The sequence below is a fragment of the Takifugu flavidus genome, chromosome 14 (assembly GCF_003711565.1).
Source record: "Takifugu flavidus isolate HTHZ2018 chromosome 14, ASM371156v2, whole genome shotgun sequence".
In the NCBI taxonomy this organism is placed as follows: Eukaryota; Metazoa; Chordata; class Actinopteri; order Tetraodontiformes; family Tetraodontidae; genus Takifugu; species Takifugu flavidus.
In genome coordinates, this window is record NC_079533.1 from 11,341,177 (window position 1) to 11,361,576 (window position 20,400).

The window sequence follows — 20,400 nt, forward strand, 5'->3', positions numbered from 1 at the left end:
CTGGTCAAATAAAAATGTTGGATACCATTGTCATGATTATTACCATAATTATTATTATATAAGTTACAGTTGGTTGAGGAGATATATTTTTCATTAAAAGTAATTATATTTCAAATTCTAAATTATGTTATCTATTCCAATAACATTTTCAGATTCCTAATGTAAAGGAAACCGATGAGGACCAACTTTATATTTACAATTGAAAAGTAAGATTAAAAACTCATGCAAAAAACAACCTTTCTGCTATTTGGCACAAACCTTGCAAACAACACACAACCGATATTACTACAAACGGTATACATATTATTACTAATTTAACTAAAAACATGATGAAATATTAAATAAGGGTTTTCAATGGTTTTCATCAGCGAGCGTATCATTGCTGCACTTCTATTGGCTCCGTGGTACACCACGTGGTCTTGCAGTCACGCGCTTGCCAGGAAGCCGTCAGGAAGAAGAAAAACAAAACAAACCCGAGAGAGCTGTAACAGCGTGTGGACTCCATTGAAAGGGAGCCTTATTTTCTCCAACAGGGGAACTTAGACAAGGTCCGAAACGAAGAAGCGCGTCTACGTGGGCGGTCTAACGTGAGTTGGGCCATTCTTTATCTGTTTTGAATGACTTTATGAGCAATGGTTCTGTGTTTCGACGCGGTGGAGGATTAGCATTGAAGCTAGCAGTTGTTGTTGTATATCGAGCTCAGCTGGGATGAGGAAGGGGGCGGACGGAGGCCATACTGACTGAGCTGCGGATGAAAAGGAAGCAAGATTCGTTTGTTCCGCTTTAAAAAAGCACCGTTTGGGTAAAGTAACCTAGTTGACGTGGCAATTATAAGAAACTGCGGTTGATGTAGGTATCGCTCACGTTTAAATCCAAGCTTATTTACTCTCCGCTGTTAACATTGAGACATTTCGGTCACATACAAGTGTCAGTGAACAATATGACTGTCAAACAAATAATGGTCATTTTAATAGTGTCTGTGCAGCTAACAGGATATAATTTAATCGGTAGACTTTCTTGTCCTACTCGTGCTTGGCGTGAATACATTTTACATGCTAGTAAAATTGCTTCTTCTATGCTATGTAAATTGTATAATAAATCTGCAATGTTTGTCTTACTAGCATTTATCTAACGTGGCATTGGATTAAAACAGAACTGAGCAGTATCGAAAAGCCTTTGTGGCAGTGTTAATAGCACAATAGTGACTTTTTGCAGCAGCTTGTGCTCTGTAGGTACACGCCCCCCAACACAAAACACAACCAGTGCTGCTGGAAAAGGCTCGACATAGCCCGAAGTTTCCATGTGTTCGAGAGAAATGATAAGCGCCTCTAAAATCATATTTGTTTTTTCATGGAGAGGACGGATTAACGGCGATTTTTAGGGTGGTTAAATTAGGTTAGAATTCCATCTAAACAACATGCAGTATGGGCAAATTGCCGAAATACGAAGCTTGTTTTGTCGGTTTTAATTGTAAACATTCGGAAATGTCACGGATTGACGAAAAAGTCTGTGCTGTATGGAGCTTTCTTTGCAGATGGGAAATTTTACTTTAAATATCTTTTAAATCTAGCTATCTAGGCCACGGGCATGGTAGGCCTCCAACTTGTTTATCTTCTACCTCAACCTAGATTGAAAGAAGCAGTTTGTTATGAGGCTGCTCCGAAGAGTGACAGTCATGGCCGCCATTCAGATCAACCTAAAGGCGGGGCTTTGTCAGCGCTAGACCAATCGGCAACGCGGATTATGTGGGTGGTGGCGCATAGGGTTAGTGTGATGTTTTGTTTTGCTTTGCTGGAGAGGTGTGATTAGAGAAGCGACTGCGAATATATCATATAAGATAATGGCTTTATGGTGTTATAAGTGAAAGGTAATGATGACGAAATCGTATTCAAAACATCAAAAGGCGATTATTAGACCTTTATAAGATTGGGTTATAAATCGGATGCATCTATTCTTGGATTTTGAATTGCCATGTAGTGCGTTTTGGAGCTTTTATGAGTGGAGAGATTTTTCTCAAACGTAAATTTAAAAGCTAATCAGTGATTATATCATCAATATTAATTAAATGTAAAAAAAAAATTGTAGTAAATGGATGCTAACACATCATATGCATTAATGCAAAATGTGTATCAAAGTCAGTCTATTAATATCAAATCAATTTTTGGATGCAAAGAAAAAAACTTGCACTCTGACAGTGAGAACATAAGCAATATTTGGGAATTTGTTAGGGTTTCACTCTTAGCATAGATAAAATATAAATAAAATCACTTATTTGCATTATTAACAGAAAAGGTTAGATCAAATTACTGCTGGATTTATAGTTTTTGTAAAGGAGTAAATTGCATGAAGCTTTATTGTATATTACTACTTTATCATAATTGCATCATCGACAGGTATATTGCCTAGTCTGCATGAATTTGCAATTAAAGCATTAAGAGTTAAGTGTAGATGATACATTTACAAATATTGCAAATCATATCTTTATCATTATTTGCAACATTTTCTGAGGTCTTACAGCCCTAAGTCATAAATATTCACTGACATGGTTCAGAGAATAATGACTGTTCCATAGCCATTGAATGATGTCATGTACGAGTAATGTACGAATAATGTAGAATTCAATGCATAGAAATCTTTTAGATGTGCTTAATTCTCTATTTTATAATTAACTGCTACAAACCAACACTGTGATCTTCTGAAACATTTAGACATTTTTTCCTTCATTTGTCTCTTTGCTGTGTTCATTTTCTCCACTTTCTTGTTAAGTGTTAAACCTGTCTGCCAGTTTAAAAACAAATTCCCAAATTCATTTTTTAAAGTACACCACAGGCTAACTGCTCCAATATATTCAAACCTTTGTGTTTGCAATAAAATACCTTTTGTAATGTTTTTTGAATGATTATTTCCATTATATTTATTCAAATAAACATTGCTCTTTCCATGTGTCATAGCAAAGAAAGACATTGTGATGCTTTATGCTGGCAAGGAATGGTCGCATTGTACCCAATATTGACAGAATATTGTGTGAGGATAATCTTTTATCTTAGTTTCATTTCACACATTTTTTTAAAATCTCATTTGTGCTTCCAGCTGCTGTCACCTAAAAACAGATATGTGGGCAACCAAAGGTATTTGCTGTTACAGCCTAGTTTTTGATGTGACAGAATTAGTCAAACGTGATTATGTATGATCTATTTATGTTTATAGAGTTTTCTTCTTTATACATGCCCATACAAAACCACCAAACCATAGCAGGCATGCAGTGACTTGCAACAGTGACTCAGCAGGTCTAAATAAGCCACGTTGAGCAGCTGATGTCATAGTTCACAGTTCTCTTGGGATTCGTTTTAATTCACAAAATATTGACAAAAACTGTATGACCACATACTGGCACACTCACAAAAACTATTAATGTTTTAATACCAGGCACTAATATGGAATTTAGTGGCCTATCACAGCTAATTTTCACAAATGAAAAACCTCTATAGTATTTTAAAACGCAGTTAAAACTTCAGAAGCCTTGTTTTGGGTTTCTTGTTGCCTTCATAGATTCTCTGATGTTATTTTTTACAATGCTTTATGCTGGCGTCTCCTGCTTGTTATCTCTGTAGGACTCTTTCCAAATAAGACACCAGTGATTGGCCCACTTGGATCACTTCCAATGTTGTGAGGCTGAGAATGTGAGCTGTTTGCATGATAGTGCAGCTATGAGCTGGGTGCAGCATGGGAACAAAGCAACAACATAACATCTGACAACCCACACATAGAAAATGCTGCAGCACAAATTTCTATACCGGTTGATGTATGACCTTTTCAATCAATGCCACAGCTAGAAATACTGTTGTATATTTAAATGACTTGTCAGGCTGTAGCAGCACCGCACAGAACTGGATAACTGTTGTCTTTAAGCCCTGCGTTTCCTTATTTTGTTACACTTACAAGTGAAACTAGATTTTGCTATTCAGGAAGGAAGTTCTTCTTTCTTTTTTTTTATAACCACAACTATACAAGTTGTGCACATCTAACCTCTATAAATGTGTTGAACATTTAGTGCATATCATTGACCTTGCTGCTGCTGTCATTACGTAAAGTGTATAGCGTTTGACAGAGCTCAGGGTGAGACTTTCAGTCACCAGAGGAAATGATGCCATCGACTGTCCACAGACACAGTGGTATCATGTATGATTGTGTCTGGTCTGTTCAGAACAGGTGTCTACACCACATGCAAAAGCATTAAGAGGTCCATGTGGTGCAGAAAACTGGAAGCTCGGTGTACTTGAATTAAATCACATCCTCTATGGACCGGAGGCTTTTCACTTTGGTGAAAATGGTACTTTCCAAACATACAGTGGGGCAGGGTTTGAAGTCTACCGCAAAGGCTTCCTTTAAATACTTTGTAGACCAAGAGATCGTAGAGGTGCTTTGCAAGAGGTGTTGCAAGTTCAATAGGGTGCTGGGGGAAAAGTCCTGTGGTCTGCCCTCTTTCAAGTTTTTCAGGTATTTTATTTGTTGCTTACGTGCTTTTATTCTTACATTTTCTGTTCTCACTACAGACCTGATCCACAACAGACCAGACCACAGTTGACTGAGCCTAGTCACTGACCCCAACCCCCTGTCCTCCAGCCTTACAGGGTGCATCCATCTGTACTCTGCATCTGACTCATTTAGCGGTAACTTTTTGAGCTGATTGGAAAACATCACACTATCACCACTGGGTCCAGACAGAAGGCCCAGAGGTTCCCCCCGCTGGAGCTCTACGCTGTGCCTGGCGATGCCTCAGGTAAGAGGGACCAAAAAAAGAACAGTGCTGAGATTTTTCTGAACTATATTGCATGAAATCATGTGTTAAATGTATTCTATCAATTCTACTGCTGTGGGAGTTAGAAATTATGAGCTTTTTAGAATTGTAATAGAACAGGATATGTACAACTGTATAACATTTTCCAAACCGACGATTGAGGGCACTGTGTACATGTGTGTGTGTTTTATAATGCAGCCCAGCGTGAGTGGGATGGAGCCTCCCTTTGGGGACGCCTTTCAGAACTACTCGTTTGTTGACCAGGCCCTGACCAGCACCGAGCTGTTGGCCACCAGCTCTGACCCAGATTTCATGTACGAACTGGTAAGTAGCCACTTAAACTTATTAAAAACTGTTTTATTGGTAGTGTTTATGCTGTTTTATCTTTAGTAAGCAAAGAGTTTTTATGTCAGTCACGACCATCAAAGTCATAGACCATTTCTGTTCAAGTGTTGTAACGGTTCCAACAACAGTTGGCAATATTAATTAGGATCAAAGAGGTGATTACTTTCTCACTTCAGTTTAAGAACAGTGCTTTTCTGTCTGTTTTAATGTTGTACAGTCAGTATAGAGTTGTGTGGTCTTTCATTTCCACATTGGCTCTATGGATTAATGGTAAATATAAGTTTCTCATTCGCTCTCTGCAAATTTATTGCTAAGTGGAATATTAAGTTCAGTGCTCCACAGATCACAAGATCCCAGCAATCATCAGAAAGAATTCAAAGAGCACGTGCCAAATTGCTAAGCAGCCAGGTGATATTTCACATTCTCATAAGCAAATAGACAGCCAACCTGTCACCTCTCGCGCAGGCAGCTTTGTGCAACTGCCTCAATTTACTGTCTGCTTTAGACTAAACAGTCATTTTTTACCACTGTACATTCAGTTTTCGCCCTTAATCTGTGCATGGAGGAAATTAAATGTGATAAAATCTTGTAAAATATGTTCATAACATTGGTGTCTATGCTTCTCTTCAATTTTCTACTTTAAAGACATTGCAAACTGGAAACTGTCACATTTTAAAAGCGATGACCACTGGTTTTGCTCTGCAGGATAGAGACACGAACCGCCAGCAGAGCCCCTGTGGGGACAGCATGGTGGGTGTTGGAGACGGGGGAAAGGAAGTGGAGGGCTGTGTGGATCAACTGATGGGCTTTGGCGAGTGTGAGACAGTCCATAGCAGCTCTGCCTTCGAACAGTGGGACTCCTACTGGGAAGACCTCACCAGGTAATGGTTTATTATTCATTTATGTACCGGTCCTTGACCTAATCAAGTTTGTTAGCACAGCTCCGGAAATAAATGCCATCTATATTGTTCATGGTGGATTTCTTTAGTAGCCCAAATGTCACTGGTGTAACAATGGAACAAAATTCTGGAAGTTTACAGCCTATTTAAATGTTTAGTGTCTGAAAATCAGATATATTGTGCATCATTTGATCTTGCTATTTGAATTAGTGTGGACACAGCTTCATGTCTCTGTGGTCCACAGATACACACGACTCGCCAGCTGTGATATTTGGGGCACCAAAGAGGTGGATTTCCTCGGATTGGATGATTTCTCAAGTCCTTACCAGGACGAGGAAGTAATTGGGAAAACACCGACCCTGGCTCAGCTCAACAGCGAAGATTCACTGCCTGTGTGCGAGGCACTCTATCCCCCCGCTGACCTGACTCTGTCTGCCCCCCAGTCTCAGTCTCAACCATCCCAGGTTCCTTGTCTTAGCAAGAGACCTGTAGTGCCTGGCTCTGTGCGGTCCTCCTCAAGCTCCACATCCTCTGCCCGTCCTTCACGGAGCCTTCTCCCAGACTTTGCCGAAGGCTCTCAGAAAGCCACGCGGCCTGTCCCTTCGAGTACTGAGACCATGGCCAAGACCCAGAATCTTTTCAGTCTCACCCAGGAATACGGCCAAGGTCAACCCAAACCCCAAGGACGAGCAACTAAGATGGCAGCACACAACTCTGACTTTGTGCGTAAGGCCAAAGTTCGTGTGAGTGCAGTGCACAAAACCCAGCCCGAGAAGCCCTCCCATATTGATTTTGAACAAGCAGATCCCCCTTTACCTCCCTCCCAACCCCAAGACGAGAAGGCCTCCACTTCCGCAAGCGCCTCCTTGGTGGCTCTACCTGCTAAGGTAGCTACTGGCTCCGGCAGCCTGCTGAGCTTCGAGAGGAGGGTGGAGGCAGCAGGAAGGACAGATGTGCCTGCAGGCTGGTCCTCTGCTGTGCCTCACCTTGTAGAGGCAAGTCAGGTGCTTGAGGTCAATGCCGCTGGACTGGTCAGTGAAGGTGATGGTGCAGCAGAGGCAATCTGTGGTGGAAGTAGCGGTGTTCTTGTTGTGGAGGGAACGGAGAAAAGCAAAGAAGAAGAACACAACTACTCTCTGTTCCTGACCCGCAGCAGACTGGCCAACAGAACCCACTCCCAGCTGGAGGAGGAAGAGGACGAGGAGGAGGATGACGAGGAGGAAGAGGAAGAAGCAGAGGAGGAGGGCGACGGGCAGGAGCTCGATGATGAAGATCATGATGAGGGCTTCGGCAGCGAGCATGAACTGTCTGAGAATGAGGAGGAAGAGGAGGAGGAAGAGGAAGAGGATGAAGACTATGAAGCAGACAAAGATGATGACATGAGTGATGCCTTCTCTGAGCCAGGTAAGATTTCAGTCATTGACCTTTTCACATTTTTTTCCTGCTGCTGTGAACTCTGAACATAAATAAGTCTAATTTATGCTGCAGGAACTCAGTAACATGCAATCTTTATAGCCCGTCTCTCTCCATTTCTCTGTGAATTTCTGTTCAGCTTAATGTCATTTTCGGTTTCTGATTACATTTTTTTTATTTTTGTCACACCAGGCTGTGACATGGAGCTGATGGAAGATATTAAAGGGTTGACAGCAGGAGTCTCCAGCAGGAAGAGAGGCAAGCGCCGCTACTTCTGGGAGTACAGCGAGCAGCTTCCCCCCTCTAAACAGGAACGCATGCTAAAACCATCTGAGTGGGACAGGCACACGCTGCCTAGCAACCTATATCAGAAGAATGGGCCACTGCATGGTATGCATACTGTCTGTTTAGTACATTATACAGAGGGAAAGCTCCGTTTGAAGATGCAGTAATATTAAGTCTACAGTGCTGAGAGCAGTAATCAGAACTATATGATGTTGGATGTTCCCGAAATTTGTAACTCGCATATGAATTATATTCACTACTTTAAGGGAAGCAATGTCAATTTTATTTGTGATGCTAAATTTCAAAGGGAAGTACATGCTGAAGAAATCTCGGCGCACGGACGTAGAAGACCTGACTCCCAATCCACGCAAGCTGCTGCAAATAGGCACCGAACTCCGCAAACTGAACAAGGTGATCAGTGACCTGACCCCGGTGAGTGAGCTGCCTCTGACCGCACGGCCACGGTCCCGCAAGGAGAAGAACAAGCTGGCGTCCAGGTAAAACCGGTGCACACCCAAGTGTTCAGGTAGAATAGGATTCACCTCACCTGAACCAAACATGAACAGAGCTGTAATGATCTGCTGTGGGTTTGTAGGGCTTGCCGTTTAAAAAAGAAGGCCCAGTATGAAGCAAATAAGGTGAAACTCTGGGGCCTCAGCACAGAGTACGGTAAGTCAGTCATCAGATGATTGTAATTTATGCGCATGTGCCGACATTTAATCTAGATGAAATCTAATCTCTTTTCTCTCCCTTTTTCCCCTTCAGACCGGCTCTTGTTTGTCATCAACACCATCAAGGAAGAGATTGTGGCGCGAGTGGAGGATTGTTCTCCTCGTCCAACCAATATGACTGATACTCTGGAACACCTGATGCAGCAGACACTCGGTGAGAATCCATTAGGACTGGATGGTCACAAATCACACCATTTACTGTTAAATGACACTAGTCTCACCAGACGACATATTTACCAGTGTCAAAAGTCACTTTTTTGTGCGTTTCATGCAATACATTTACCGTTTTTGTTGGTCTCCGCAGTGGCTCCACCTGTTGCCGGACAGACTTCAGATTTTGTCAACAAGATCTTAGACAACACGGGACGTGGGGATCCCACGGGGGGACTGGTCGGCCTGCGAGTCCCGACCTCCAAAATCTAGAAAAAAAAGCCACGTCCACCGAGAGGAGTGGGGAAAAGAGACATTACCACCACGTGCTATCCTGTTGTAACTATACTCCTCTCTGCATGCCCATCAACCCCGAGTACATACACATTGTTTGTCACACAAGCACACATACCACTTCCTGTGTGTGTATGTATGTGTGCTTGTTTCAGCCCTGCATCTGTACGACATACACCCTAGCTTCCGTTCTCTGCACACTGAGCAGAGATGACGCGTCCATGTCTCCCAACCCATTGCGAGCATTTGTTGGGAAACATGTCTCGAAAAGCAAGGGATGACTCGATGTGCGGTTAACAGGACGTGCTAAATCCACTGGTGATTATTAGGTGTGTTTAACGTAGCATCGTGTAGGCTATGTTTCCAGGGCTGAGACAAACTGTCGCACGAGTGTAGCCGCTGGAACACTTTCACACAGCTAGTTGGGGATTGTCATGAGAGTGTGTTACACGTCAGAGACTGCGTTAGGGGTGGGAAAAAATGATCCCCTAAACCTATTATTCCTAGAGGAAGTTCGCTTCACACGGCAACAAATTACAAAGAGTGGAGTAAAGAAAAGTAATCGGTTTGCCAAACAGGAACATCGTGCTCCGAGGCATTTTGGGGAGGCAGGAAATATTTTGTATTGAAGGCCTAAATATGTTCATGCCGTCCCCTCTCTGCCAATCAAGTCTGCTGTCGTTCTACAATGAGAGGGAACGTTCAACAAATGAAAGAGCGAAATAAGGCTGGAGTCAGCTTTAAATGACACGTCCAGTCGGGTCAAACATTTCGGCTGAATTTTAACGGCCAGCAACGTGAACTTAAGCAGCAGAAGGTGTCTGACCAGGTGGAGGGTGTGTAGCTTGGTGCTTTTTTTTTGGCCTTGTGTTGGTTATAACTGGACTGGGCGAAACAGGCACATGTTGCCACAGCGGGAGCAGTTTTAGAGGAATACGGTGAACATCGATCCATCGCCTCTAGAAAACTGTACTAAAAGTGTCTCCCTGACAAAAACTGCACCGACTTCCCTTTTTTGTACAGTGAAGATGACCAGGCTAACAGTTTGGTGTGTTCACACTAGTCTTTGATTAGAGGTCTATTCATTGTGCCTTGTGTATGTTCGTGTGTGTTTCTGTAAAGGCTGAGCTCCTGTGTGTGTGCGTGTGTGTTTGTGTGTGTGTGTGTGTGACTGAATGAGATGAGGTGACTGGTCAGAACTCCCAGAGGTCCAGCCAAGGAGAGAGCTCCCTCACATTCAAGGTTGTTTGTTAGTGAATGTGAGGAGGGAGACGTTTGTGAGGTTTTGTTGTGTATTTCAGTTGTCTGAAGATATTCTGAATGTACATAAAAGAAAAGGAAGCTCTTGTTGCATGATGCCACAGAGTCTGTGTATATAGGAGGGCTCTGCAATAGATTACTTTTGGTTTTTGGTACTGTGTCTTTAGGGACCGGGGAGGGAAGGGGTAACAGATATATTTGTTTAAAGTTACAGAAAAAAAAATATTTGCACACTATATTTTGATTGTTTTTTGTACCAAAGACACATGCAACGAAATGGCGACCAGCCAGTTAAAGTAAGGTTTTGCACAGCTTACCTGACGCCGTATTGAATGTAAGAAATGTGGGAGGGTCAGGGATGTTCACTGAACTGTGAAATTTGATTGGGTCCAATTCTGTACAGAAAAGGAACATTCGTTAATTTTCTTCTTTTTTTTCCTTTTATTTGAAAATCAACCCCATCTATGGGCTTCTCCATTCAATTTGTTGCTGAGCAAGCACTTCATTCCTGAACTGATTCCTCCCTCCATATGCTAATTGTGTTACTGGCGCTATCTAGGACAAAAACCAAGACCGCCAATAGATAAGCTATGTTAAATATGTTGCTCGTTTGTCGAAATGTCACCGACAATAACCAAAATGTTTGTTTCTGTGTCACTTTTTTGATTTCTATATGTAGTCAAAGACTAGTTCCTCAACAAAATAATACCTGAGTTGTGTGTTAAAGTACTGTATATAAAACATTAATGGAGAAATGCCACTTTTCATGACAGTTGGTTTATTTTTGAGCATGATACATTTCTAAAGCCTGTCCTTGCATTTTGGAAGTTAGAGGAAAAAGCAAAAAAAAAAAAGTTTTAAAAAAAGGCTCCTGTTATATTTTTGTACTTTAGCTGTACGTTAGCTTTTCTTTTATTTTGGAAGCGTTCAGTCAGGTTCTTCAGCTGGGGCAAATTAGATGTTCGGATCTATGAGTCCTCGCTTTGGTCTGCTTAGGTGGCTGAATTGAGTGGTGAAGAACCCAGACTGGAGGTATTTAAAGCACAATGCAGCAAAACCACAGTCTAGTTTGACCAGTCCAGTCCATGAGGACGTGTTGCGTGAAGCAGCTGTGTGCTGACGGAGGGTCAGTGATAGGAAACAGAAGCCAAAGCATCATAGTTTTGTTCCTGGTTGATTTGTTGCATGTTGATTTTCCCAGGATTTCTGTTCTTTAGGTCCCTTCCTGCCTACCTGACAGCAGTGTCACAGTGTCCTGGTTACCAATTGACAGCCTGTTTCCAGATGTTTTCAAGTCTAACTACAATCATTTCTAGATTTCCTGGCCTAATCAATCAGAGTTGGTTTGATTCATTTGGAAGGTACTCCCTCACAGAATAAAGTCCGATTATGGGGGCACTGTGGTCTTTCTGTACTGTGAGTGAACAATTGCTAGTGCTCCATGTATAGACACACATATATATATTAATATATATATATATATTTGTTTCTGTTTTGTCTAAAAAGGGAGAAATGGTGCTTTTTTTGACACAAGGAAGACAAATATCCATAATTTGACTTCTTAGTCTAGTTGTAGACTAATGACTTGCTCTCACCTACCGTCCATAGCTATTTTCTTAGTGATTTGTTTTTGTAAATAGACCATGAGTTAATACGTATCTTCTAACTGTTAGATATTTGTAGAGTACTTTATCTTATATGTTTGAAAACAAAAGCACTTTGTCCAAAAAAAAAAAGGAATTAAAAAAAAGAAAAGCATTTTTTTTTCTTCCATTTGCTGCTAAAAGGCCTGGTGTGAATGCTGCAAGTGTAATTAACCTTCTACTTGCTAGGATTGATCTATTACCTGCCTCAGCTGGGTTTACGAGCCGGCGAGGTTTAGATCTACGCGTTTCTGGAGCCGTGTAATGATATGAAATGGTGCTCGACGGCGTATCATTCCCTTGGCTTTGGGAAGCCCAGTTTGTTGACAGGATGTGTTTATTTCCTGGCCCAGGGCTAGCGTGTGTTTTTTGCGGTCTTAACGAGAGGGTTTTGGCTCCAGGGCCCCTACTTCAATCCTGATGCTGATCCCCTTTGGCGTCTTGATTCATTTGCCTTCAGTAGAGGTTTCCTATGGAAAAACTGATTCTGCTTTGGCTTCCTCTTCAGGGTGATGTACAGTGTAGAGACATTTCTCCAGAGAGATATATTGTTATCATATGTAAACTGATTTCTACTTGTGACTTAATGAGGAGGGGGGTTTAGCCTGAGGCGGCCAGGAAGAGCCTCTCTGAGAAGTGTTGTTCTGGGCCGCCTCAGGGGAAGTAAATATATATCACTGTACTGTATAGCAAGCCAATTACAAATGGAGACTCAAACCGGACACTTATTGCCTTCTTACAAAACAAAATGAAAAAAAATCTATATCACTCAGCTTCAAACAAAAACAATAACTTGGCAGATACGTCAGTGCGCGTTCTGCCAGGAAACGGTCGACAATTCCAACAAAAACAAAACCATTCAGCCCGATTGGCTCAAAACGACCTTTGGCATGACGAGCCGTAGCTGAAAAACGACCAGGAAAAGGCGGGTTTTTTTTGGATCGTTCCTTCAGCTACAGTTCTGTTTGAGTCTGACGGCGTAGGTGGGCGGGGTGGGTTCGGGTCAACTGTGGTTTTAAAGGCCTCCGGTTGACGGTCCGTCAGCTTGTGTGTTTTGGTGTCGATCAGGGGGCTGGTCCGAGAAAGAAGTCTACGCCGGTCTTTGCATTTAACATGATAGGCGCAAGCTGTGCAACTTTACATTCAAAACCAGGAGACTCTGTGGCATTTTAATAGTGGAGGAGTGAGTGAAATCCACGCCAGTAAAATGTTCCTTTTGTTTTTTAAGTTTGGAAGACATAAATCTTATACTATTTACTAAATAAAGCTGATAGTGTGTTACTTTGTGCTCCTCTTATCTGATAAAAGCTCTGTGGATACATAAAGCTCATAAATCAGGGTAAATATCCTTCTGTCTGACAATTAAAACCGTGTAAAATCAAAAGAAAGATATATTTATGTACTCCAGTTGTCACCTTTCTTTACATTTTGTGTGTATATGTTATGAATTACCAATGTCAGTCAGTATAGTACAACGCCCTCTGCCCTCGCTCAAAGAAAAGGCCGACAGATTCCTCACGAGCATCGCCATTCACATATGAAACGGACGTTTTCCAAACGGGATTGACCAACACGGGTTTGTTGTGTGATGCTGAGTTTGTTCTGTTGCATCTGAACTGGACTGGCTTCCACACTCAGACCACTCAGACACTGTTGGACCAATCAGAGGACAGTAACACATCCCTCCTGTACAAACGGAATCATTTTTGCATGGATAACCTGTATGTTCAACGTTACTGAATATGCCGTATAGTCCATTGTTTCTGTTGTAAAAGTTGGACTCTTGGGTTTGATGCCACTGCCCGCAGCTCCGGCCCGCCGAGGCGATCCCAAATATCTGAGGAGATCTTTAATGAGCGACAATCTCAGTGTCATGGAATCAAAATACCCGGCGGTAGCCACCATTTGGTGACACCATTTGGTGACATTGAAAATATTCTATTTGATACACTTAATAGGCCTTTCTACACTCCCAGCGCTGCTACAGGCTTCAATACCCCCAAGTGGATCTTTCCTTCCCAGATTAGGTGTTGCTGAACGTGGGCATCGTTGGCACTGGTGTCAGGTCCCAGAGTCCAGCTTTGAGTTTATGCTCCAGACATTTCAGAGCGGTTTTCTGCGTGAAAATTCTCATCTCCAGGCACTTGTGTACCCACCACCCACTTTCCCCATTTCATTTCTGTGTTTACTTATGCTACAATGTTGTATTCTGTGTGCGTGTGTCAGGGTGGGGTGGGGGGGGGTGCTGTCTCCGTGCACCGACACCCCTGCATCACAATGAGAGAATCGACTCCTTGCAGACTCGTTAATATTTTCAGTGATTTCATACTCGCTGCTATTGAGTGAGCACACAGAGATTCAACACTTTGGTTTAGCGTCTCACCCCCCCCCATCCCAGCCCCCCCTTCTCACCCCTTTTTCCTACAACAGCCAGAAATAATCAACAGTGTTTCTCATCCTGCACTTGGTTTGTACATAAACCATATTTTGAATACGATGCCTGCAAAACCAGGTGCCTTAATCAAACATATGAGGACACAAATCTGCACCTTTTGTCAGTCTGGAGGGGGCTTCCCTACAGAAATGAGGGACCAGGTTTCCCAATTCAGCTGAAAGCATCACGGGTGCAAGTGGCGAATGACAAAAATTGAATTAAATTCCTGTTTTTTTGGGGGGGTGGGGGTTGTTTTGGGATCCTGGTTCTGTTTTGAACTCTTTCTCTGCCCACTACGCCACATTATTGTGTGTTTTGTGTATTGGCTGCTGCTGCTATCACCGCTGGTGTGACAGACAAGAGCAAAACTTCCACTGTGTCTGAGGCAGAGGGAGACTGAGGCCTGATTTTTACCTTCTCATTCACAATGTATTCTTCTATGGTGTCGACCTAGAGCACCGTGTTGCTGCCTCTTGACCTTTTTCTGAGAAAGAAAGACAAAAAAAATAACAGAATACCGAACTTTCTTTTTCTTAACTTTGCTATTATGAAGTGCCAGACCCTCCTTGAAGTGTGCGGAGCGACAAACTGAGCATGGAGGTAAACTGTGGTGCTAATCCGTTGGCTGGGTGCTATCATGGCTGTCTTTAAAAAAAAAAAAAGGAAAAAGAAAAAAAAATACATTTTTAGCCATATTATTCCTTCTGTTGAAGACTCTGGTCAGTCTGGTGTTTGTGAGTGCTGCACTGCTGTATGTTGACATAGCGAGGTATAACCGCCGCCGCTGCTGCTGCTTTGCTGATGAATGTAGACTAGTCTTCCTCAGTAGGATGTGAGTGTCATTCTACTTCCTGTTAGACTTTGGAACCCAGAAGGAGAGTCGTGTAGTCAGGATCCAGTGGGATTATAATTACAATTGGACGTATGACTATTTATCGTCTCAAACTATCAGATGTTGCACTTTTGAGTTGTTCCCCTAAATTATATTTTTGTCTTTATTCCTGATTACAAAGTGTTCATACCATTCCTTTGATATTTATTACTAAATTAAGGCTTTTGAACTCAAAAACTTCACAGACGTCATTTAAAGTCACAGTGAATTATTTTTATATATTTTCCCTAACTAATTAAATGCGCCGCTGCCAATATAGCAATTTATTTTTGTAAGAACAGTATTTCTGCGTAATATTTGTGTATTGCTGCCTGATCATGTACCAAAAATCATACAATGCATTACTTTGCATTAACTTAGACTTTACTCATTCAAAATTAAATAATTCCAGCAATTCTGTTTAAAAATACCCCATCAGAACTAATTAAATATATTCAATTCTCACGCACATGTCTCAAACTTTATGACTGATAATTAATTATGCACTTAAAAACAGAAAGTTTATCCTTGTTTATTTTCCTTAGATGTATGTTATACAACAGCATAAATCCAGAAGACTGGCAGCAGATTTTACCCAGGCTATTAGTGCATCTATCTAGCTTTTTCTGCAGCCCATTTTTATCTTATCAGTTTCACAATCAAAGCACCGAGATGCTCCTGCAGGTGCACTTTCATTGTGATTTTGAGAAATCATCGTCTGTGAAGTCCGTAAAAAGGCTGTCACCAGGTGTTGGATGTGGTCCAAAAGGGGCCAGTAAAGCCTCAAAACCTGGTGAGGATCTGGTTATTAACTTTGCTAAGAGAAATAAGCAAATCAGATCAGGATTCTGACCGTCGCCACTGCACCAGAGTTGTGTTTTGTCATTAGGAGGGCTTTGGTTTGCAGTTGCCAGAGAGCTCCTGACAATAGCCAGGGGTCACCTTAAGGCTGGTGGGCAGAGACCCCTCACCTCCCCTGCCGTGAACGCTGAGGGAGAGCTCATTTCTTCTTCTGCAGACTGATGAATAACAGGAGTTAAACCCCTCTTTCCAGCTTTTCCCACTCTGCAATGATTTACATCTCCCTCCAAACTGGCCAAAATGCATGGAGCGAGAGACAAAAGGTTTATCAATACACATCCTTTATGTTTCTTTTTGTTGTCGTTCTTTAAATATGGATTAAAACACCAGGCAGAATCAAGATTTTATAGGAAACCCATGCAAGTCCAACCATGTAGACATTGTGGGAGGCATCGATCATCCTGAGCTCCACAGCTACATGCTATTGTTATGAAGCTTCTGGTCTTGTATGGTATCTGCATGGGATCTTTCTCTAGTTAGTCTTGTATGTGTTCCTCTCCCCGGTGTCAGTAGGAAGGCTGTACTTCATTGCTAAGTGCTCTATAATAGATCCTCTGGTTGATAATATTATTTAATACAGAAGCAAAACCTGCAGAAAAAGTGTATCCTGCTGAAACTAACTTGATCCTCTCTCTAGCAATGACGTCTATATTTGTAGATCACATATATGCCTGTTCAAATACAATATATTGACAGTTGTTATATTTATGTTGTGTAATAAATGTTGTGCTGGGTTTGTAACATTGTTTTATCTAACTTGTTTTTTGTTGCTTTTTTTGGAGGCACAGTCGGAGGCTTTATGCACAGGCTTAGAAGTGTAAAAGATGTGGGGTTATTGTTGTTTTTGTACTGTAACAGCTCATTCTGTTTCAGAGCTTCTGACAGTTTGACACCTGCCCTGGATCTGTGTTATTGTGCCTCTTTCTTTTACTTTGTTTCTCTCAGTTTTTTTAATCAGTCTTTCTCTGTGGTGTCAGCCAGGAGTTGGCGCCACTGCTCTGCTTGTAACCACAACAGTAGTCTGATTATGTTTATTGATTTTAATATTGAAATAAATAAAAACCATTAGCACCCCTATGCTGTGTTTTATGAGTCGTCATTTCAACATAATTAGCAGTGTTAGCATCCAAAAGACAAATTTGCTCCTCATACTAGTGAAATTTACACGAAGGTTCATTTTTAGATTTCTGTTGACTCTTTAGCATATGTATATTAATGCCTCCAAATATTTTTTAAGATTGATTCAACATTGATAATATTAGCACTAATATCCACTGAAAAAATACTTTAGTCAATACATGGCATGGGGGAAAAAAGGATCTCATTTTAAATGGGTGCACAACTTTTAGTAAAAATATCTGTCATTTAGCCGATACAAATTATTTTCTATCTCGGCAACAGAACTGTTTGCACCCCAGAAAGAGCTAATAAAGTGCACAAATCGTGCTTCGCCTTTGGTCCGTGAGGTATTTTTGGGCCTGCACGTTTGCCGTAGAGGAAATAGATTAAAAACAAACATGTCGACTCTCAGCGATGTTCACGTCCGCATTTGCGGGCAGGAAATTATTAAATATGATCTGGAAATCAAGGCTCTGATTCAGGTGAGGATGTAATCGTGATGGGCGTCAATTAATGTGTTTCTCCACACTTTATTTTCTTTTTTTTTAATCTTGAAATGAAGCCCATGAAGGTAACGAAAGACTGGTTCAAGTGACGCTAACGCTAGCTAAAAGTTTCACACAAGAAAAATTACGACAGGAAAGTAATTGCTGCTGATTTCACCGTGTTACATTATAGTTTTCATCGATGTTAATAGTTTTAATTCTTGACAATATTTAAATATTAGAAACATAAACTCAACAGTTCACAAACACCAATAACAATCATTTATGTTAAGTCTTATTACTGATTTTCAAAGCACCGTGTCCCTATTAAATGGAAATACACGGCTACGTTTTTAAAGCAAATTGATAATGTACTTTAAATCAGTTTGAGGTTATTGTATACTGTAATTGCAGCCAATAGCCATAGGTACAAAATGTGCATTGTTGAAGCATTGTACAGTTAGTCTTGATATAGCCAGCGATGAGTGTAATATAATAAAAGTTATACAAGATGTGCATTTTTCTCCTGAAGGACATTAGAGATTGCCATGGGCCTCAGTCATCTCTCCTGGAACTCAACTCACAGGTCAAAGAGAAGTTCATCAAGCTCAGAATGCGGATACAGGTTGGCTGTCCCACATCTGCCACCTCATCCTGACTGTGAACATCCAGTTGATTTGCTCTTATGATGTAAGGATCTAGAGCTGATGGCCAGGGAGCAGGACAGAGAGACGGACAGACAGTCCATCCAAGCAGAGGCAGAGAGCCAACGAAGGCAAATGCTCAGGTGAGTTCCCACAGAGCCCGTGGTGCCTGGCGTCCGTCAGTCCTGGCCTTTACTGGTGAAATGGCAAGTGTCGTTTCTATTTTATTTTCCAGTAACCAAACAGCCTGGAGGAAGGCAAACCTATGTTGTCAACTACTCATAGACAATATGGAGATAGATGAACTATTGCATGGAGGAGACAACCAGAGTATGAGACACAGGTTTGTACAATGTTGTGAGCTTATTTTAAATACAAATGGGGAAAAACAAAACCTATGTGATCGCAGACAGATTTAAGTGTGTAAAATGTAGTAATCTTAAGAAACTGATCTGTTATTCAATATCCTTTTTTTAGCATAACCCTTCAAAATAATAAGAAATATACATATGCAATAACATATAATGTAATTAATTAATGTCATTTGCTTTGTGTTTGTTTTTGGCTCAGGAAGGTGACAAAAGAAAGCTTAGTGGAATCCAGCAGCAACATCACAGAGAGTCTTATGTCGATCAGCAGGATGATGGCTGAACGGGTGAAGCAGAGCGAGGACAGCATCGGTGTTCTGGGTAAGACTCATTATTATTTCAGCCATTCAGTGGACATGCTGTACATTTAGATACAGTAAATATATAATGTCTTTATCAACTACAGCCACTTCCTCCAGAACAGTGCAGGAAACCAATGAGGAGTTCAAAAACATGACAGGAACCATCCACCTGGGGAGGAAACTCATCCTCAAGTACAACCGGCGAGAGCTGACGGACAAGCTGCTCGTCTTCCTCGCTCTGGCTCTCTTCCTCGCCACTGTTCTTTATATCTTGAAGAAACGCCTCTTCCCTTTCATTTAGTCGGCCGATGCCTCGTTGTTTCTCCGTTAACTTTTACTGCACTCGTGACAGGAACAAAAAAAGCACTTTTTTTCTTCAGCCTACAGTTGCAACAGTGACTTTTGGCAGGTATGAAGTAGCTGCACGGTGAGTTTAGCAGCAGTGATGCTGTATTGCTGAAGCAGAGATGCAACTTGAAAAGAGTTCTTCATAAACAACCATGTTCATTTTAGAACAATATGCTACATATGGAAATCAGAAAATAGAAAGGAAGAGTTTTTACAGTCCCTTTAATCCACACAAGTGCCTTGTGACTGAGCTTTAGAATATTTGTGGTGTTTATTTTCAAAGAAAGTTGTAATTATTGCTACCATGAAGAGCTCATAGTGTAGTCTTAACTTAGGTTGAGCAACTCGGGGAGTTCCCTGGAGGACAAATGCAATCACGATAAAAGTGATAACAGGAGACAACTCTTGTCTCACATTCATCCGTCCAGACTATCTTAAGGCTTTTGAAGAGACCTTGGTGTCTTCTGCCAGTCACAATTACCCAAACTCAGGGCAGAAGTACATAAATGGAGCACATTGTTTACATTGATATTTGTATCTTCGGTTGTGTAGGAAGTGTTTGCACTACTGAACTAGACTTTTCCTAACGTACCCCTGAAAACTGAGGATATTGTGAAATCATCAGCACTGGATTATCACTGTTGACACTGTTGGCCACCAGATGTCCATGTAGCCTATATACTGTATACAAACATGCTCAGCCATATCCCCTAGCGTGCGTCAAGGTGACGCACTGACCTCCCTCCGGCCCTATTTGCTACAGCTGCTCCTTTTGTGTGCTATCAGGGATTTTTTTTAGGGATTCTTCCTTTCACACACTTGTAGAAAGCTGAAACGTTTAGGTCCCGTGTTGTGATACTGTAGGAATCTACTGATGCGTCAGTCGATGGTCATGTGACCGTCAGAGACGTTGAATTAAGACGCTTCTCTGTCCAGTAACTTTTTTATTGTTATTATTATTTCAATTCAGTCAAAATACCTACAAATGTATCTTTAGACCCTTTTAAATAAAATTTAAAAAAAATACAAAACATAGCTTGGAAGCTGGGACCTGTATGAAATGTGAATGTTCAAGTAGAGTATTAAAAACATTAAACGCAGAATAACCGGAGATTGCAGACGACGCGGTGGCCGCCTGCCAGAATAAGCT

General features: G+C 41.5%; 2 protein-coding genes across 6 annotated transcripts; both read left to right on the forward strand.

The window, feature by feature from the left end:
* The first annotated feature begins 442 nt into the window (after window positions 1–442).
* crebrf (creb3 regulatory factor) lies at window positions 443–17,061 on the forward strand. 5 transcript variants are annotated; one of them, XM_057054438.1, is made up of 12 exons: window positions 470–587; window positions 1,629–1,764; window positions 4,554–4,780; window positions 4,997–5,122; window positions 5,486–5,551; window positions 5,849–6,024; window positions 6,287–7,446; window positions 7,648–7,845; window positions 8,048–8,237; window positions 8,336–8,409; window positions 8,506–8,625; window positions 8,776–17,061. In XM_057054438.1, exons 3-12 carry the CDS (start codon window positions 4,772–4,774, stop codon window positions 8,892–8,894), a joined length of 2,238 nt encoding a protein of 745 aa, XP_056910418.1. In that variant the 5' UTR covers window positions 470–587; window positions 1,629–1,764; window positions 4,554–4,771; the 3' UTR covers window positions 8,895–17,061. The 5 variants fall into 5 exon arrangements, with proteins under 5 accessions (XP_056910416.1, XP_056910420.1, XP_056910418.1 ...); XM_057054436.1 differs by lacking the exon at window positions 1,629–1,764 and having other exon boundaries at window positions 443–587; XM_057054439.1 differs by lacking the exons at window positions 470–587; window positions 1,629–1,764 and adding an exon at window positions 680–802.
* Window positions 17,062–17,439: 378 nt separating this feature from the next.
* bnip1b (BCL2 interacting protein 1b) lies at window positions 17,440–20,285 on the forward strand. Its single transcript, XM_057054493.1, has 6 exons — window positions 17,440–17,585; window positions 18,121–18,213; window positions 18,284–18,375; window positions 18,468–18,575; window positions 18,803–18,921; window positions 19,007–20,285. The coding sequence occupies exons 1-6, from the start codon at window positions 17,502–17,504 to the stop codon at window positions 19,201–19,203; spliced, it is 693 nt and encodes a 230-aa protein (XP_056910473.1). The 5' UTR covers window positions 17,440–17,501; the 3' UTR covers window positions 19,204–20,285.
* The last annotated feature ends 115 nt before the right edge of the window (window positions 20,286–20,400 follow it).